This window comes from Strix uralensis, chromosome 5 (assembly GCF_047716275.1).
Source record: "Strix uralensis isolate ZFMK-TIS-50842 chromosome 5, bStrUra1, whole genome shotgun sequence".
NCBI lineage: Eukaryota > Metazoa > Chordata > Aves > Strigiformes > Strigidae > Strix > Strix uralensis.
In genome coordinates, this window is record NC_133976.1 from 45,908,472 (window position 1) to 45,929,454 (window position 20,983).

A 20,983-nucleotide genomic window follows, 5' to 3' on the forward strand; every position below is an offset into this window, starting at 1 on the left:
AAAATCAGGAAGTCACGGTAGTAAAATTTGTTCATTATTTGTCTGGGGAATAATCCATTCATGCAGAAAAAGTATATGTTTAAGTGAAAGTTTAATATGTTTAGCAGATCACAGGATGCCTTTCTAGAAGTATCTTCATAAGATTTCTTTCTGCTCACTTGTCCCTAAATATGTTTCTTTTTTTTCTTTCTAATTTTTAAATATTTCTATTATTTCAAATCATCTGTCTCTTCACACTTGTCCCTTGCCCTATAATTATGCTTTACTCTATAATTATGCCTTTTACTGTGTAAAATACAAGATGGGGAATAATGAAATAAGAAGCCAGTTGATGCTAATAATCTGATATTGCTGAGTGTCTAAGATGTGTAATACAAAGGATGGCCAATCTAGAACAAAAATAAATATTTAATTAGTTATAACTAAGATCAGACAACAAAGATGTATGACAAGCTCTTCTCAAGTTTTTTTGTGCCTGTTTTATTTATCTAGATTAAAATGCATCAACAATTTAATCAAAAAAAGGAAAGAGTTGCACAATTCATTGTATCACTGCCCAGGTAACCTTTAACAGACTTACTGCACCTGAATGAAAAAGTAATGGTGAAATTCAAAGGTCAGGTGAGATTCAAACTCTACAGAAGGATCATATTCCCACTTCTATCTTTTTGCAAACAGAAACTAATTCATATTGCAGCAGCATTAGAATGTAAATGTAACACTGGAGAGAGAGTTTCTTTTAAAAAATGCATTTGGATGTTCTGTCATCATGGCTCCTCAGATAAAGAAAATAAATATGCTGTATTTGAGATATACAGTTCAGAGTTTGCATGGTATAGATTTTTTTCCCTGGAATTTCCTTTGGGAAACTGAAATAAAGTTTAATCCTTGCCTTAGTATTATATTCAATCACTATTGTATAAAACACTTATGCATTTCCAAGCCAATGACTTCCTTGATGCACTGCGGAAATTTAAAACATAATCTTTGGTGTAAGCTTTTTCCTCTGATCCATCACTTGCAATATCGGTATGCTTTTCAATTATTTCTAACTCCAAACTGCTGTAAGCATGAAACAGGTGCTTAAGTAATACTGATCTTTAAAATAATTCCTTTTCTTTCTTGGGGCATGTTTGTTTCTTTTTAGTAGACAACTATTAGCAATTTAATAAACCATAACTATTGGCTGGAGAAACAATTACAACAAAATTTATTTCTCACCACTCAAAATGTAATATATTTGTATGTGTACGTAATTACTAAAAAGGCTATATTAGAAGAGTGTAGGAGTGCTATTTAGGTGCTAGTACCAGGATTACGATTATCTACAGAAGTGCCTTATGCACACATACCACTACTATACCATCATTCACTATTGGAACTCAGGATATCTTCTGAGGGGGCACCTCTGTTGTGCTTTCACCCTCCCTCAGTCTCTAGACCTGAGACATCTTTCCTATAAAACCTGATACATTTCCATGAGAAGTTTTCTTTTTGATGATCTGCTTTTTCAGTTGGCACACCTGGGTCGTTGAAAACTTCCTTCTCCACTGTTACTTCTCATCTGGGTCAGTTCGTGTCCCTCCCCGACAGCCACAAGCCCCTGCTCCCACTGGTGTCTCTGATCCTCCACCTGCTTCCAGACTCCATGCTTAATGATTCATCTTTATTTTCCCCCTTCCAGTCCTTGGCTGCTCTTTTTAATCTAATCATTATTTTGTTCTAGCCCAGGATTCTTTCCCTTTGCATGGCAGGGCTTCCTCCTCTGCCTCTCCTTGGTTCCAGCAAAGGTGTCACAGCAGCAAGAGAGAAAGGCTCCCAGGTTCATTAAGCAAAAGTTATACACCAAAAGCAAGGAAACCCCAACACGAAAAGTACATTTCAGCATCAATCAACATTAACTATTAGAAGTACTGAAGTCCTTGCTCTAATCTGATTATATTATCCATCAAATGTTTTTGTTTTAGAGCCTACAGTGATTTTAATTTTATTTCTTTGAGTAGCAAAGCTCAAGACAGATTTTCTGAACATCTATGGGGGTTATGTTGTCCTCAAAACTCACATGTTATTCTCAAACTCTATGCTAATTGTTACAGCTAGCAATCACAATACTAGCAGCTACTACCATTTTAAATGACAGAAGTTTCGCAAATGGGATTTAGATTGAAGGGACACTGTTTTAACCCACTAAAGCAACTGATTTGTTTTGTTATCTGCCACACATAAAATCCCTTCTACCATCTTCTGAGGAATTTAGATTCATTTACATAGATTATAGCTACATTTTTAGAAATAATTTCTAAATTATTTTAGAAACTGACGCAATTTTAAATCAAATTTGCCTGGCAGCATATTCACCTCAGCTATATCTATGTTGGGGAAAAGATACTCGTTCCACTCACAGGGTTGGATGTGCCCGACGCATGTCCCCATGTAAATCAGAGTGGTTTCTTGGTTGCCAAGGAGAGCAACACCCCGGCAGACAGGGCAGGCGGGAACAGCAATGGGCTCTGATAACAGCCATGAACAGCAAACAAGAACCATGGGTTGGATGCAAAGACCCATCAAACATCTAAAGTGAAATTTCAGCATAACCCTTGTTTTCGTAGACTTAACAACACAATTGCACAATTTGTCACTCTGAAGGTTCAGGACCAGGACAGCAATGCTGAACTGTTGAACATCAATATTAAAAGTAAATAGCGTGAACATGACTAATACTGATGCTCTGTGAGCTAATTGTTTACTGTCATTTTGTGACATTGTCCAGTTTAGGCATATATTTTAATAAAAAAATAAAGATTTCCAAATAGGTGTAAGAAAAAGTACTTTTAAACTTTGGTTAAACACATATTAATTTATGATTGTTCATCCTTAATATGTACATTTAACTTTAGCTTTAAAATGTGTTAGACGATTCGGTCAAAACCTTCATTATCATCATTCATAAAAAAACAGCATGTCCATGTGTAAGCTTAAACTTTCATAATTATTAAGATTTTGAGTAATCACATTTTGAGACTTTGAATGATCTGTCTAGTATAATTCAAAAAATTTCAACCTACTGGACACATTCTAAAAGAGTATTTTGTACATTTTAGCATATTAAAATGTTATAATGAGAAAACTTTTGATTGCTTTATAAAGTGATATTCTTTGCCATCAACTATTTCAATATAATAGGAAGGAAGAAAAAACTGTAAGTTCCTGTCGTTGTTAATTAAAACCCCAAGAAAATAAGGAATGTCAAGTTTTCATTACTTAGTTTAACTGAAGGATTCCTTGAGATCTAAATATAAAAATAAACTGAATCTGAGCTGATTTCTTTTTCACCAGTCTTGGTCCTAACTTTTCAGGACCAGGACACGCATTTTTCTATCCTAAACCCCTCCTCACTGACTTAGCCAGACTAGAACCTAACTTAGTACAACTTTCCAAATCTGTAGTGCAGAAAAAGTGCAGAACATTTGAGCTTGCTTTCAGACACACTGGGAGCAACATGGCCTGCTATTTGGGGAGATTTCACCTTGTAGAAGATTGAGAAGTATTGTAAATGTTGAATAATGTTATTTTTACAAAATCTACTGTTTAAATTGCCAGGAGTCTTTAGCAGCTATAGAAGTCACATGTAGCCAAAGCAAGAAAGAGCAGTTACTGGCTGCAGAAAAGTCTGTAATTTGATGCACTAAGTTACAAGTAATCAGAGTTAATTCTTTTTACTAAAATTAGAGCTGAAGATGTTTAGTCAGATAGTTCCATTTAACTGAAATATCAGCATATAAATACACAGTATTTAAAACAAGCAAACAAGATTATGACTAAGAAACTGCTAGATATCAGAAGTAATCTAAATCCTAGTCTCAGATGAGAGCATTTTATCACAGATTTTCACTGATGATAGCAAGTGGCAATTATCCATGCCTTGAATAGGTTAAAAATGCCTTCACATTGCAATGCTAACAAAACCACAGTACTTGACAGGCATTTGGAAAAGACAGATAAATAAAAATTTCCAATGATTTTCTGAATCCATTTAGGCTCTTATTTGCCAAGAAGCACAGTAGTCATCTTTTGAGGACAGTTTCTCCTAATGTTTCATTGACTGCGGGACAGTTTTGAGCTTTGTTGGCTTTGTGTATGGTGGTTTTTGTAAGGACCAGTAAGAATGACTGGGATGTAAAACTTCGTTTTGATTCATGACGGTGTCAGAGTGAATACAGCTCCCTGAAACTGAACGGAACTGAGATTATGTTATTAGAAGGGGATGATGACTGATCCTGCTAAAGGTTGCAGCAAAGAGTCAAGGTCTCTTTCCAGCCCTCTTAACTCGCCATAAAAAGTGTTCACAAAACTGTCAGCAGTACCATTCGGACCAATGTACGAGTGTACAGCAAAGGGATGGATGGTGTTCTTTTATTCTTGCAAAGGAATTTGCCAATTGGCCTTTCCCAAATGAGTTATTTCTCAGTCTTTAACAGCTGATGGCTCTTCTGTATCTCTCTTGCCCAAGACAAATGCAAATTCCAGAAGACTAGTAAATGAAAGTATTTAGGAGCATCACTGTTATCTAGAAATCTTTTTCCTATGCATTAAACCTCTGTCACAGAATGATTTCCTCCCATCTATTTTCTGGTGATAGGACTAAGACTTTTTTCAGTAATAATACAGAGGCAAAATGTTACCAAACCTATGAGAATCTGCTATTCTTCCCAAAGGACATCTTTATAGGCATAGATTTCCTTTAAAGGTCAGACAACGCATGACTTTCTTTCCAAATCTAGATCTTCCATCTGTGACTTGATGGCATGTGTCTCAGAAACAGTGGGGAAAACAACAACAACAAAAAAGAACACCACTGGGGAAGTCTAGAAGAAAAGAGAAAATGCTAGGTAAGTGCTTCTGTTCTTTTCAGCTCCTTTGTTGAAAGCACATGGAAGCTGGTTTGAGATGTGGCATGAGCTGAAGAGAGAGAAAGCCTCTGGTGATGAATTTTTCTTCATTTTCTCTGGCAGATGGTGGTTCATAGAGGAGTCTGAAAGCTGGACATTTTCATCTCCATTACTAGATGGACACGGGCAGCACTCATCCCTGTCTGTAGATTTGTGTGTGTGAGGTGCGCTCAGAGCACAGCTACACAAGCGTACAGGGCACAGGTGCCTAGGCGCTGGCAGCGGGGGCTGCGGGGGCCTCTCTGAGGGGAGGCTGGGGCTGCCCCATGCCGGACACGGCCGGTTCCAGCCAGCTCCAAACGATCCCCTGCAGGGCACAGCTGAGCCCCTCAGACAAGATGGTGGCACCTCTGGGAAAGTGTATTTAAGAAAGGGTAAGAAAATGCTACACAGGCAAAGGAGGAAGGAAAGAAAAAGGGAGTGAGAAACCACAGTGTGAATACCAAGGTCAGAGAAGGAGGAGGAGGAGGAGGTGCTCCAGGTACCAGAGTAGGTATCCACACTGCAGCCCATGGGGGAACCCGCACCACAGCAGAGGAAAGTGTGAGGAAGAAGGAGGAGTGGAGAGGGGCTGTTATGGACTGACCCCAACCCCCATTCCCCATCCCCCTGCACCACTTGGGTGTGGGGGGGATGGAGGAGTTGGGAGTGAAGGGGTGAAGTTGAGCCTGGGAGAAAGTGTGGGGTTATGTGGGAGGTATTATTTTAATTTTTTGTCTTTGTTTCTCACCATCCAAATCTATTTTAATTGGCAACAAATTAATTTTCCCCAAGTGAAGTCTGTTTTGATGTGGTAACTTGTATGTGATCTCCCCATCTTTATCTCGATCTGTGAGATTTCTCATCTTATTTTCTCCCCCTGTCCTGTTGAAGAGGGGGAATGAGGGAGCATCTGGGTAGGTGTCTGGCTGCTGGCCAAGGTCAGCCCACAACAAGCCTCTCAGTGAGCCACAGAGAGAGGAATGCTTGGCTTAAGGGTACTGGGTATTTCACTCTAGTGGATTTGCTCAGGAAAGCTGTCTAGTAACATCTGTGAATCCAGGCAAGATTTTTTCATATAATACTCTTCATCATGATACTGATGCACTGATTTTAAAGTTGTTTCCTCTCCCAGGATGACACAGATAAGCACCTATAAATTTGCATGCTGTAGCTGAAAACCGAGCTAATCATACGGTACTGTGTCCATTCCCAGTGTATACATAAAAATTAAAATTAAAAGGGTGTGGAACAACTTAGGTATCATCTGAGCACTGTTCCTTGCAAATCCCTTGCTAACACTGCTACAACTCCTAATTCCTGATTTCCATTTTGCAATTTTCAGTCTCTCGAATGGAATCATTGCACTGGGACTGTGTCAGTCTAAATGGCAAGGAAAAGTGTTGGAGTGCTTGCAAAGCTATGCTGGGACACTGACACTGTGCATGTAATAGCACTACCACGAGCATGCAGCCACATACTTGAGAGCAAGGACACCACACTGTTGCTAAGACATACACTTGCCAGTGATACATCTCCCCAGTTGCAGCGCATTGCTGCTATCTTTCTACCTTAGGGTTTAACATACTTGGCACAGCTGGCCAGGTGGCAGATCTGCCAGCTAATTGCCGGTCACGAGGTCTGAAGCAGAGGCAAAAATGTTGAACTGCACAGTGAGATATGCTAGCCCTGTGGCAGGGAAATGGGAGATGAGGGTCAAAAGATTAGTGTCATGCTCAAAAAATAGGGCTGCACAGTCACTGGCAGTAAGAACAAACTGAAATCGCTTTTCTGTTTGCAAGTTTATTTATTAATGAAGTAACTCCTGAAGACTTTGAACTATGGACTTTGAGTAAAACCTTGTGAAAGGAAATCTCTTTACATTTTTTTCTTTCCATGGACAAAAATAAAACATCTATGTGCCAAAAGGGTCTGACACTTGAAAGTGTCAGGTGATCACATAAAAAGGGTTTGTAGCTTCAAGAGGTAGGTCACTATTTGGTAAATCTGAATCATATGAAGGTTGGAAAAGAGCTGAAGGAGTCAAGCTGAAAGCTCAGGGACCTTTCATAGCAACCTGAGAAAGGCTGGAGGTTTGTAATTATGTTTAGGCTTCTGACTTTTTGTTCCTATGTGTAGTAGTTTTGGATTACTTTTTCCCTCAATTTCAGAAATGTTCCCAGGATAGAAAAAAATATTTCTGCTTCAGCTCACCTGAAATAAAGGCATTTGGCTTAAACTTAACAAAAAAAGCTTACTCAGCTTATTCACATGAATAAACTTATGAAAACAAGAAGGATTTAATCTTTGATAGAAAAAAAAAAAAAAAAGTATCCAGAAAGCATAGGAGGTACAGTTTCATTCTAATTTGGGAGAAAAACAAATACACTGACATTTTAAGGTATCTATATTACCAAAGCTTTGTCTCTCTCTTTCCCCCTTACTGTAACCCTCCCAAAACACTTTTGAAATAGTGTAACGAATTAAGATTGCTGATGAATGAAAAACAGTTTTATAAGATGCTGCGTAACAGCCGAATCTGATAAAATATAAGCAAATTGGTTTTCCTACAGAACTACTGTGGAAAATGTCTATATATATGCTCTATATCTTGTCTAAAGCCATAAAATAATGAAAAAAATTAATGTTAAACATTTACACACATTGAGCTATGTAATTAATAAAAACACCGACCTGAACAAAATGGCCTGGATCACATATGCTGAAATTTAAAAATCCCTGCATTTTCAAAGTAATTACTCTAGAACTTGTCACTAGCTCTATGAAGAATTCCTGAAGGTATGTATCCCTTTAGATAGAACAAATGTGGCTTCTCCATGAGAGAGTAGTGGAATAGCTGACGGTGAAATAACAAAATGCATTGGTTTTGTGCTTGATTAAAACTAAATAATTAGTTTTCTTTGCAGTTATATGCAGTGATGTATGTTTTCATTTATTATATAGAGCAATTTTGTTTTAAAAAAACACAGACTTAAGTTCTGCTATTTCGAATGAAGCATGTTTAATACATGCCACCATTTTCTTTCATATTTTGCTGTTTACATTTTTATTGTAGATCTTGAAGAGGTGTAAAAAAGAAGTGTTAATACTGCCATTTTGCAGAAGCTCAAGGTCATGTAACTACAGCAACTAGATCTGCATACAAAGTCTCCTGTCTTTGTTCTGACCATTAGCTTGCAGTGTTTCCAATCATCAAGTAATGGCATTGAGATATCAAAGTATGATAGACTTTTCTGTCTAAATGACTATCCATCAGTAATGTCCATCCAGGCATATGAGAATGCATGTATACGTTAAGAGTACATCTACAGAAATTACTTCTTATCAAGAGACAGTGTTTTCAAAGCATATAGGAATTGTAGTGGTTGTTTAAAGACTAATCTATAAAAATAATACATATATCTATAGATGCAGCCAAGATTTCGGATATCTTGCATGAAGGACAGCAAACCTAGAAGTTAAGTGTCTCTTATTATCCCACTAAGCAATACGTAAGAGAAGGGAATAAACTGCAATAGCATATTACTCTTGTATATAATATCAATTTCTTCACTCAGCTTCTGTCATGTAAACAATTTATAATAATGAGAAACAGAAACCAGAAAGCTTATGTGGGAATAAAGGTAAATTGAGGCTTATAACGAAGACTGTGGAGGTATAAACTTCACAGAGCAACAGCATGCAAATTAGATTTTTTCATTTGTGGGAAACTGCCCACAAAATTGTACCTATGAAACCATTATAGTATCTGATTCTCAATTTTGAATATATTGCAGTTTTTTCTTGAGTTTCAGTTTTATTGCAAGCTTTGCAGTATATGTCTATTAAGCAAAATTATATACTATACACCCTTTATATTTAAAAACCTGTTTACATTTGTTACTAATAACATCAGGAGATATTATTCAGGCTTGATAAAGCCTCTTTTAATATTTTAGCACATATGTCTCATGAACAATCTATTCTGTTTCTGTACAGTTTTAGCATCTCAAACTCTGCTACTAGATGAGTACATCTAGAAATATATTTTAGGTCTGAGATTAAGAGCCAGAAAAGCCAAATCAAATGTATTGTGCCTTTTTTTGACTAAATAACCGAGTTTTATAATTAATTATAAGTGTATAATTAATGCCATGTAAATAAAATGCTGAACAAGTGCAATATATACTGACTGAAAATTTTATGCTTCTGAGATCATCCTCCACAGCTATCCCTTTTAGAAAAGGCAGAAATACAAAGTTGTGCCATTCACAGTAATCACAAGAAACCAGAAGACATTTCAGAACAGCTGAATAATTGAAAAGTTACCATGCATTCAAACAGTTTCAGCTGTAGATTCGACAGCTTTAATCCCAACTATTAACACTATGGTTCACATGGGTAATTGTGGGTTTGGAATTCAATAGAATAAAATAAATGATTTAATTAATTTTCTTTGTCATATATTACAAAGTTGTTCCTTTAGCAATTTTTTTTCTAATTAACATAGGAACAATCAGTCGTAATATAAAAGCGTACGTGTGAAAAAGCCTAAAGAGCTGGGTTTTATTCAGTAATAAATAGCTACAAAAGCAGTATCCAATCATTGGGAAACTAGAGGATTCAGGAACGAATAAAACACTTTGAAATTGTTCATCAAGTTTTGGATGACTCTTTTCAGTTACAGTATTTGTCTAAACTGAAGCTGGGTCTGCTTTTGCAATTGTTACAGTGCCCCAGGAAGATCTTCTGCGGAGAGAAGTACCTGTAAAGCAGAACTGCCTTCCCTTCCTATCCTCCCTGCAAGATGCTGGGTGAAACGGTGGGTGCAGATTTCCACTCTTCACTCTTGCTGCAGGCTTTGTGCATTTGGATGACATGTAGATGTCGGTAAGGATTATATTCTGTCTCTGAACATGGTTCTTTTGTATCTAACAGGACTTTTGGTCATTATTAATTATAAATTAAAAAATCTGATGAAACTGAAAAGAATCATTAAATCATAGAGTGGTTTGGGTTGGAAGGAACCTTAAAGATCATCTAGTTCCAACACCCCTGCCATGGACAGGGACACCTTCCACTAGACCAGGTTGCTCATCTGCAACCCCTCTGGGCAACCTGTTCCAGTATCTCACCACTCTCACAGTAAAGAATTTCTTCCTTATAGCAAATCTAAATCTACTCTCTTTCAGTTTAAAACCGTTACCCCTCATCCTATCACTACAATCCCCAATAAAAAGTCCCTCCCCATCTTTCCTGTAGGCCCCCTTTAAGTACTGGAAGGCTGCTTCCCCATAACCTTCTCTTCTCCAGGCTGAACAACCCCAACTCTCTCAGCCTGTCCTCATAAGCGAGGTGCTCCAGCCCCCTGATCATCTTCATGGACCTCCTCTGGACTTGCTTGAGCAGGTCTATGTCCTTCTTATGTTGGGGGCCTGAAGTGCTAAGGCTTGGACAACAGGCCCAAGCCAGAGTTGACCTATAGATGAACCCTGTATATTTTATAACTGATAACCATTGTGCTAACAGGTATTATACTAAATTATAGCAAACCAACTATTCTGATGTAAAAGGTGGGAATACTGAAGCCTGAGCAACAGGCCCTGAACTGAAACTGCTAACCCAGTATGCAGTCATTAGTGAAATATGCATAGAAGATGTAGCTTAAAACATCATAAAACATGCCTATCTTGAATGTATCCTTCTTTGTGTGTGTGAGCAAGATAACAGGGCCACAGAGACAGTTGTCTGGCCCTGTGACCTGGTGTGTGACCTTGCTCATAAATCAACTAGATAAGCAGGGAAACTCCCTTAGCTTCCCCCTTGAGCCCTGGCCAGGCTCTGGGGGAACCTAATGTGAGATGGAAACCAGATATTTCTGCTTAAAACAAAGGTGCCAGCTATTCTGGCTTGCTGATTTTTGGGTATATAAGGCTGGACCCGCTCACAGCGACTTTGGAAGCCTCACCTACGGGTGGACGCACTGCGTAGGATTTCCCACTTGCAGGGACAGGCTCTCCAAATCCTCGCTGTAACCGGGGCTCCCCAGCGACTGCGGATCTGGATGATGGTAACGTATGCAAGTGGTGATGTATCTTTCTTAATCACTATTCTCTCACTCATGTAGTAATGATTTGATGCATTACCCTGTATTTTCCTATTTAAGTGCACTATTCTGTCTTTTCTTACTGTATGTTTTCTGTATTATTCTGTTATATTATTTAGTTATTTCTAGTAAAATACGCCTGCTCTTTTCACTCTGGTGTCTGAGTTTAATTGATATCCCTAATCAGCAAAACAGGGCCCCAGAGCTGGACACAGTACTCCAGGTGGGGTCTCACAAGAGCAGAGTAGAGGGGGAGAATCACCTCCCTCGCCCTGCTGGCCACACTTCTCTTGAAGCAGCCCAGGATACAGTTGGCTTTCTGGGCTGTGAGCGCACATTGCTGGCTCATAGCCAGTTTTCCATCCACTGCTACTCCCAAGTCCTTCTCTGCAGGGCAGTTTCAAGGAAGAAATCTGAGGAATTCACGTATAAAAAAATCATCGTGATAAGACGAACTTTCACTGAGAATTATTTTAAAGTCTGAAACAGAATACTGTATCTCCTTGTTAAGAGTCTTCAGAGTTAAGAATTCGGTTGTTTACACCTATTTGTAAGGTGAGAATCTAAAATTAGGCCTCATGACCACTTGACAATGATTTTGGGTATAAGTAAATAATAATGGCAAGAGCTTGTTTCACACTCTTTGTGACTGAACTGTGCTATTTTCCCCTGGGGAGGAAATAAACAGTAGTTTTAAGCACAAAAGTTTTTATTTTTAGTGCATTTACACTAAAAGTGAAATCTAGAATGGGAACTTTTTTATTAAAGACCATTTAAGAATTCATTCTAGTTCATGGAGGGATTTCAGAGAGAAATATTAAAACCTAGTCTTTCAACTGAACTGCAAGATTTTTCACTGTTATCTACACAGGAGTTACATTTTTTTCCGTTTCAGATTTGAGAATGCTCTTTAATGTCTAGTCTAAACTAATTTGCTTAACCTACTGCTTAACTTAAGAGAAAAAGACCCCTCAGTGAAATCCATCCAAGCTATCTTAAGAGGGTTGATTCTTCAAATGGTATACCTTGTTTTCTTCATTGAAAGCAGCTGCATCATAGCGTAATTGAACACCAGGCTTTTAGGAGGCTACAGTTTGGTGAGGTAATTCTTGTCCTAAACATCATCTTAAACTGGGAAAACAGGGTTTGTATTGCTTCATTTCAGCCACCTGTAAGCAAGGTATCTAAGCCAAGATGGCCATTTAGGTCCTCTTTTTAGTCGAGAAAGACTGATACCTTCAGGGAGACAACAGGTAAGACTGACTCTAGCCTCCACTGTCTCTAGAGCAGAGACAACAACATTAAATTCAACATTAAACTTTAGACAGGAAAATCAGGAGATGAAGTTAGATGAGCATTTAATGAATTCTAATTTTTATCCTCTTTCTTGTGGAAGTTGATATATTTCTTTTTGGAGAAAAAAAACCCTCACAGAAGTCCAAAGAGACTGTAGTTTACAATGACAGCTGTTGTGACCTCTAAATGCAAGAATAAGGATATTCTTGTTCAATGGCAGTGAATGAATTCCTTACTGATTTTAGTAGTAATGGATATAATCCAAATGATAAAAAGTAACCTCTGAGTTGTTGGTTTATTTCATTCTTTTAATAAAGCATCTATTTAGATCCTGTCTCAATGTAATTTTCAAAAAAAGAAAACAAACTAAAAGACCTCAAACAATTTTGAAGTAATGGTATGGACTTCTGTAATTAAATCTGAAATCCTGCATTTTTCCATGCTTGTCAATTCTCTCATATTATTATCTTTCACATTACTATCTTCCATTAAAAATTGTACTATTTGCAGACTGAAATACTAAAATTGCCTTGTAGAAGTTAAAAGTCATGTTGAAAATCTGGAAGACACTGGAGATTAATCATACATTATGTATTGATGAAGCTTTTTTCCTCTGCATAGAAGCAAGTCTGAAACTGGAATCGAACAGTACAAATCATAGCCAAGAACTGATAATATTGGTCTATTCAAGGAATGTATTCAGAAATCCATAATGCTTCAGATAGTCTGATGCAGTATCTGCATGTGTAAGAATGCAGTGTAAAGAATTTCTCTATGTTCCCTTAAAAGCACAAACTTTCCAGAAAAAAGATTGTTCTAAGGTGTTGATTTTTTTTTCCCAGACAGGGAGGATGAACTAACTTCTTGCCAACATTAATTAACAGTATTTTTTCTCTCAGCTATTAGTTATTTTAACTATATTGTGCTTGTACTTTGATTATTTGCTCTATCTTAAAAGAACTTAAGGTGATGGAAATGCTTATCCTGAATTCCTTCTGTCAGTTAAACACGATAATCTTTAGCTGAAATATAAATTATTAAACAAATATATATATGTTTATATATAAAAAAAGCTTCTATACAATGAAGACCCACAGTCCTTTCTCAGTGGTACATCCCAAATTCTCATTAATGTTTCCCCATTAATGTATAAGAGTTCAATTTTGGCCCAATGACTTTCTGTTATCTGAATAGTTTTAGTAAAAAAAAGACAAATGACCTATTATACTACAAGTGAATAATTTGCTTCTTTTGTTAACAAAATAGATTTCTTATTCTACCTTTCATGAGCAACAGTAACTCCTCCCTTCTTTTTTAACTCATGGGATATACTTAAGCAAGAACTATGAAATTACCTTCCTTCCAAATTTAGTATTACACATCTTTATATCAAAATCCAATTTAGAACAAGGTTAAGTAGAATAAATATAACCTCTCATTGCTTTCCTCATTTTGCCTATTGCTGTTCTACTGATTTCAACTGACAGGAGCATTGAGCTGGGTGGGTAGCAAGGTAAACACAGAAGAAACTGTGAATATATTATCATTGTCTTTATTTAGCTGCACCATCAAACCATATAGAAAAAAATGACAGTAATTGGGTAATTTTGATAGGCTGAGACCTCACTTGTAGTACAATATTCATCGACCCTGAAATACATAGTATGAAGTAACCTCAAGATGCATAAGCTTCTGTGGGCAACAATATATCAAATTCACATAAGGATGCTTCGCATTTAAATTACACAAAAATCCAAGATATTTTGAACATACATTAGGGCAGGATATGGTCCTTTGAATGTTATTCTCAATGCTCGTACCAGCAGCAACCGTCATCTGAAAAAGGGGGCAACAGAGATTCTGCTGAATGGAACAGAATTTTGTACAATGCTACAGTATATTTAAATTACACCATGCTAAGATGAATGTTATTACCATTCAAGCAAGCTGATAGAACAAAAATGTGGCTCAACCAAAATTCACATAAAAAATTTGAAAGTATTGTTACATCTTCTGGCTCATGAGGTGCTGAGAACAACCAAATAGTAACTCACTTCAGTGTTCTGTACTGTGTTCACAGAAATGAACTCTGAAGCACTGCCAAATGGTCAGATAACTGGAGAAATAATCATAGCTCCAAGGCTAACTTTAATCTGAGGTCTCTACAGAAAGCAAAAGGCTTACCTGTTTGTAAGGTTTGAAGAAAATAGGATCTTCTTCCCCAAATTAAAACACTTTATGGAAAGACACCAAAAGAAGAAAACCTATTAAATTATTAGGTAGAATTTACCTATTAAACTGATAAATTTTTCATGCTGTCTCAGACTTCTCTGTTGCACCAAACAATCATGGGAGTGGAAAGATAGTAGGAAAAAAGCCACGTGCAGTTAAAAATCTGGAAGTCCCTTCAGCTATCTGAAGAATATATTTTAGCACTGAATGCTGTTTTTCCTCCTTTTTCATGACTCTTAAATTTATTTTTGCAGAGCCCAACATATAACATTCTTCTTTAGAAAGACCTTAACTAGTAGGCAATCTGACCAGATGACATTTCTTCAGATCTCCATATTTACTTCAGAGGAAATTAACAGCATAAATTTTCAGAAAGTTCTAGAAGTACTTTTTAAACCTCTGGTTCAATCTACCCTGACTGCCACTTAAAAAAACCCCACAACAGTTCTAGACTAAATCTCTAACCAATTTCTTTCCATTGTTGAGAGCACATGTAACAATACATACAATATTCATGCTAATTATAGTTGAGCTTCATCATCTCTCAAAGTAAATATTGACCTAAGCTTTATTTCTGTGACAATTTAACAACTTAATTCAGTAAACATGGTATTCAGAACTGACAAAAAGACAGTATTTTGGGATTCAAGTATTTTTAGTAGCACGATATAACATTTATAAAATGCATATTGCAAGATGTGTTTTGTAATGACTTTACTATTATAATTTATGAGGAAGTTAAGCCTGACTGTGTATTATTACGCAGTAAACAAAAATGTGTGCATTATCACTACATTTAACAACAGCCACAGGCATGTATCCATGTTCATCTGTCTACAAACCACATATTGCCAATGAATTCATATTGTAATTTGAAACAGTTTTTAAATATTTGAAATAGTTTTAAACTTCCAATTTTTTACAGGAGAATTATACTATTAGTGGCAAAACTCTCAACGTATGCTGGCAAGTTCTTAACTTGCTTGTGTCAGATTTCCCTTCTTTAGACTTCCACCCTTAAATATTTGAAAACATTTTTATGATACTTTTTTACTGTTTTCTTTTAAAGGAGATTTCACTTCATACAAAGCAGCTACTTTTGAAAAGAACATTTCCATGCAAAGCAACTTCATGGTCAATTCATGAATCCTGTTTAGATGGATCTTTAACACCACTGTTGCTCCAGAATTTTGTAAGGAAAACACAGCCCACATTATGTCAGCACGACACTCTTTTAAATAAACAATAACTTAGCACAAGAAAACATACACATTATAAACTTTAACCATTCATCATTTCAGTCTAAGACATCTTTATTTAATAATGGTTTAATGCTTATTAAATTTAATCTCAATGTTTATACATACACAACTACTAAAAAAGGGTTGAAACAAATGCACCTGGAAAATGTGTAAATAGTTTACACTTTTTTGCACATTTTTAAATTTACATATGTCTCATATGTAATGTTTTCTGATAATTTTGCACTTTTGTGTGAAAAGGTAGATCTACTGTATACTTTTGACTGCTGCATCTGAGCTCTGTTAACTAATTCATCTTTGCTGTCCATCACTCTTAACAGCAATAACCTGAGTAACTTTAGCCTAATTTTTGAAATTATCTTGTAAATAGTTTTCCCCCCTTTTCCTCTTGTAAAACTGTGATTAACTGTGTTTATTGATGAAAGGTATAAAATGAACAGTGTTCAATCCTAGCAGCTGATAGGGTTAAGGTCCAGTATTTTGACTCTTCAGGCCTACTATAGGAAACTTTACATAATTGGAAATGAGTGATCCCTGATATTTCAATGCCATAAGGCTATTTCCTTATAGCCATGGTAGTCCAACTGGACTCATAGTGCCTAAGATGTCAAGTGTAAGAGAAGATAAATGAAACAAAAATACTCAATAAAAATATAAAATTTGTGCATTAATTCTAAAATTGTTTGTCTTCAAACTATGCACGTTAAGGCAAATCCATCATATTATCATGATGATTTTACCAGCAATCATTTGAGATACAAAATCCATGAATGAGTTATGCAGTGTAAGTAATGCAGCAATTCCCATCTCATGCATGTTGATAAAATATTTATTCCATTCAGGTGTGCATCTAATATTATAGCATCTACTTAGTAATTTGTACCCTAATAACTATAACCTATTAGAATTAATATTCATGAAACTTTCTATTACAGTTTGGTCTTCCTCCTTGAGAAACTGCATAAGTATTAAAATTTATCAGAGAAGAAAATAGGGTCAACAGGGAGAGAAAACTCTGAAAATGAAGCTCCAGAACATGCAAATATTCTTGCCTGGGATGAGCACTTCAGCTACACTTTGCTTGTGAACCACATGCACTGGGACAAATTCTCAAGGTGTATCCTAAATGATGGACCCAGAAATGTTTTCAGGCTCCTTCTCTCTAAGTTTCCACATAGAAAAGCCTTGTGTGAGGCTGTGGCACATCTGAAAACATTTTCAGAAAATGCACCACCTATGAAAAGCACTCTAGGTACATACACAGCCCAGCTACACCTCCTGGAGTTTCCAAGAACGCATCAGATAATAATCATGAATAATGGCCCACATATGCACCAAACTGGCCTGCATTTTACAACTAGATGGAAATAGTGATAAAGGATATATGAGGCTACAATTTCAAGCTTCTGTGGAAGCACTAAAATTAAAGAAAGTTTTAGCTAATTCTGTATATTAACCTTCAAGAAATACATGAAAATTCATGAAGTCTAACACTGATATACCTAAGCTTACACCATGTAGCAACTGCTTTTTTTTAATTGATTAATTACACCGGGCTTTCAAGTGACCTTGCTGTTCGGGTCACATGAAACAAGACATATTTTCCTAAATAGCAACATCATTATAATCCAAACCTTCTTAGCAACACCCCAGCCAAAGCGCTGGTAAAGCAGGAACTCTTGCTCTCAGTTATGATATGAGCAGTACAGCACTAATTTCAAGGACATGTCCAAAATAAGAACATGGAATAAAAAAGCAAGTCAGATTCTATAATCAGTGGTATCCAAAGCTGCTGACAAATTCAGATATTCACCAAATAAATCTAATTTATTGATAAATTGAAGAAACCATTTCAGAATCTTCCCCAATTCTTTGACTTCTATAATGTAGGTATCTGACAGGTGGAACCTACTTACTAGAAAAATAATTATAATCCTGCTCTCAGAAATATTCTCCCTCAGAGCAATATTTGGTGTTTCTTGACAAGAATCTTGTGGTGACCAGTCTTATACCACTCACCACAGTCCAAAATGCTATTTAGGTGTTTTAGTCTACTGAAAATTGTTTTTACTCACATAAATAAGTGAAACTAGGCAGTCAGAAAAGAACCGTTTCTTCCCTTATGTGTCATCTCTTTGTAGGGTTGCTAACTGAGGTCATGCTTAGCAAGCTATCAGAACAGTCGTCAAGGTGAAAAGCCCAAAAGGAACAGACCTGTTACCTACTTTCTAAAGCCATTCCTGTAGAAAGTATTCTAATTGTTATTTAGTAGTTGGAGAAAAAAACAAGACAAAACCAAAAAGAACACTTTCACAATACATAGGTACAATATTTAAGAAGTTTATATTTCATAGTGAAATTCACTGCCTATTCTCTGCACTCAGACTAGGAAAGTGGCTTCAGCTTAGCCTATCCTGAAGTGAAGCCTGTTCCATGTAATTTCACATGATTACTTCACAACCAGTACCTTCAACTCAAGTTGAAATCAGTTTAATCTATACCCACCAATGTGTTCTCATTTATGGAAGATCATTTCAAAACTTGACTGGACAGGACCCTGGGACACCTGGTCTAGTTATAAAGTTAGCTCTGCATGGACTATATAACCTCCAGAGATCACTTCCAAACTAAGTCATGCTATGATTTTATTATTTTTCAATATTAAATGTTATTTGGTTTTCATTATGCTAAATTTGGTACCTATCAATTGAGAAGGACAGAGAGCTCCTACAACAGAAGGGAACAAAGGATGAAGGATGTGAAGATTTACCACCTTATCCAGTCTATCCTTAGACAATTTGGACAGAATTTTAACCCTGACAATCATTCTAGTTCTGCACCTGCCTGAAGTTTCAAGTGATGGAAAAGTTTGAAGCTCTTGGGGCTTGCTCTGGATAAATTAGGTTTGTGACAACCAACAAGTTTCAGGTCTCACTTAATTGCCAACATCATTACAAACAAACATCATGTCATTTCCCTTCTGCAGCCACCTCAGAGATCCCCTGGCAGGCTTTAAGTCTTAAAACTGTCCATAAAGGCTGGCTTAGAAAGAAATGCAGCAATGAAGACAAGTCTTGCAGGCCCAGTGAAGGCCAAACTTGCCAGTCACATGCAGCATGCTTTTAGGTAAGCGTTGACTGCAGCCTCTGGGACACATTAGCGTCCAGTAGTCTGAGACTCACCAGGAAAGCTGAATGCCACCAGGTGACTCAGACTCACAGCTCACTTGCAAGGTAGACTTTTGGGTGGAAAAGAAGTTGGAAGGCAGACCATGCTACACTTAGATCTGTTGAGGACGATGCTCCTTCGGAGTATCAGACACATAACTAGGGAGGACAAAAAATGTAAAGCATACATTTTAATCTCTCCTGACTACTCAAGTGGAGGATGTAACTGACTAAAGAAGTTGGTATTTCAGAAAATATGCCTAGCAGGTTTGACCTCTTCATATCTAAATACATCATCTTAAGAAAAAAAAAAGCGCCACTGTAATTTCTTGTAACATTTGTACTAGAAAACAATGTTAGATATCTTCTTAAAAAAATCAACAAACACATCAACAATAACCTTTTCACTAAATCTAATGCTTTATATTGCCCTGTCTTACTATCAGCTGCCGTTAGTGTATCAAATTTGTCTTTGTGACGGGCCTCTTATCTGAAACTGTCAGCTGGTTCTGTGCAGAAAGTGATCTTTTATTGTTGAACCAAAACATACATACTTTATTTTTCTTCCTCCACCTAAAAAAATCATTTAATATATGATCCGTCTTCTTTAATTATACCTTCTCATTCCGTTAACTATTCAGTTACATGTAATGACATTGCAAATATGGGAAGTAAATGAATGGTTCTAAATTATCAATCTAATAGAAACTGTCCACACTCTGAAGTTAAGCAAATCAAAAGGAGTCTCATTTGTATGACCAGAATTGGTGAGTCTGTGCATGTCTGTGTACATATAAATACACAATAATTTTGCATAGATAAGATGCAATATATACAAAGAAGTATCTAAGGATGTTCAGCCTGGAGAACAGAAGGCTCCAGGAAGACCTTATTGCAGCCTTCCAGTACTTAAAGAGGGTTCTAGGAAAGATGGGGACAGACTTTTTAGCAGGGTCTGTTGCGATAGGACAAGGGGTAATGGTTTTAAATTAAAAGAGAATAGATTCAGACCAGATGTAAGGAAGACATTTTTACAATGAGGGTGGTGAAACACTGGAACAGGTTGCCCAGAGAGGTGGTAGATGCCCCATCCCTGGAAACATTCAAGGTGAGGTTGGATGGAGCTCTGAGGAACCTGATCTAGTTGAAGATGTCCCTGCTCATTGCAGTGGGGCTGGACTAGATGACCTTTAAAGGTCCCTTCCAACCTAAACTATTCTAGGATTCTAAGATTTGATATATATTGTACACATACACACACCCCCCTGTATCCATCTACATATATGTATGTACACATACTATACATAAATTAATAATTATTATATGCTTGATGATGCTAGCCTGCAGAGAAAAAGTAAAAAGAAGTAACAAAAACCACCCTCTACAAACATCTATATCAATAGTAGCTCTCTGGTATGTACACACCTGACTTTGTACATGGGAGTATTCCCACTGAGCTACAGGGAACTTGTTATCACTGAGTTAAATCTACATGTAAAAAGTTTCAAGATCTAGCCCTTAAAACCTAATATGTAGAAAGACAGACCTTGCAGTCTGTATAGTAATCTTCCCACAGTACTGTTACATGATGATACAAGGTAAGGTAATAATACATCATTAAATGATCATTTTAATGAGATAATAAGATTAATATTTATTTGTTTACCTGTATCACAGTGACTGAACTAATTATCCTTTGATTAATCATTTTAAAAATCTTTCGAGATGTGAATGCAGAAAAACACTGTAGTTACAATAAGCTCTTATATTTACACTATAAAATATTGATTTAATGTACTGAACTTAGGAGAAATTTATTATAGCAAATAAAGATTCAGAACAGTGATCACAGAAGCAGAGTTTGAGTTCATATAGCCATTAAAATATCTCAAGATCATGCCTCTGTGTTGTACCAAGGCACAGAAATAATTCAGGCATATATTCCATCACTAAAAATTTAGTTAATAAAAAGAGCCTAGAAAGTCTGAATAG

The 20,983-nt window shown here is 36.6% G+C and overlaps 1 protein-coding gene across 13 annotated transcripts in view; it reads right to left on the minus strand.

Annotated features, from left to right (window-relative positions):
* PPFIA2 (PTPRF interacting protein alpha 2) overlaps positions 1–20,983 on the minus strand; it is a 359,571-nt gene that overhangs the window by 162,279 nt on the left and 176,309 nt on the right. For 5 of the 13 annotated variants that reach the window (XM_074870673.1, XM_074870674.1, XM_074870670.1 and 2 more), the window contains exon 3: positions 14,104–14,166. The exons of the other annotated variants lie outside the window; for them this stretch is intronic. In XM_074870673.1, the coding sequence (XP_074726774.1) occupies positions 14,104–14,166 (63 nt within the window). The remainder of the gene's footprint in view (positions 1–14,103; positions 14,167–20,983) is intronic. 13 annotated transcript variants of the gene reach the window in all.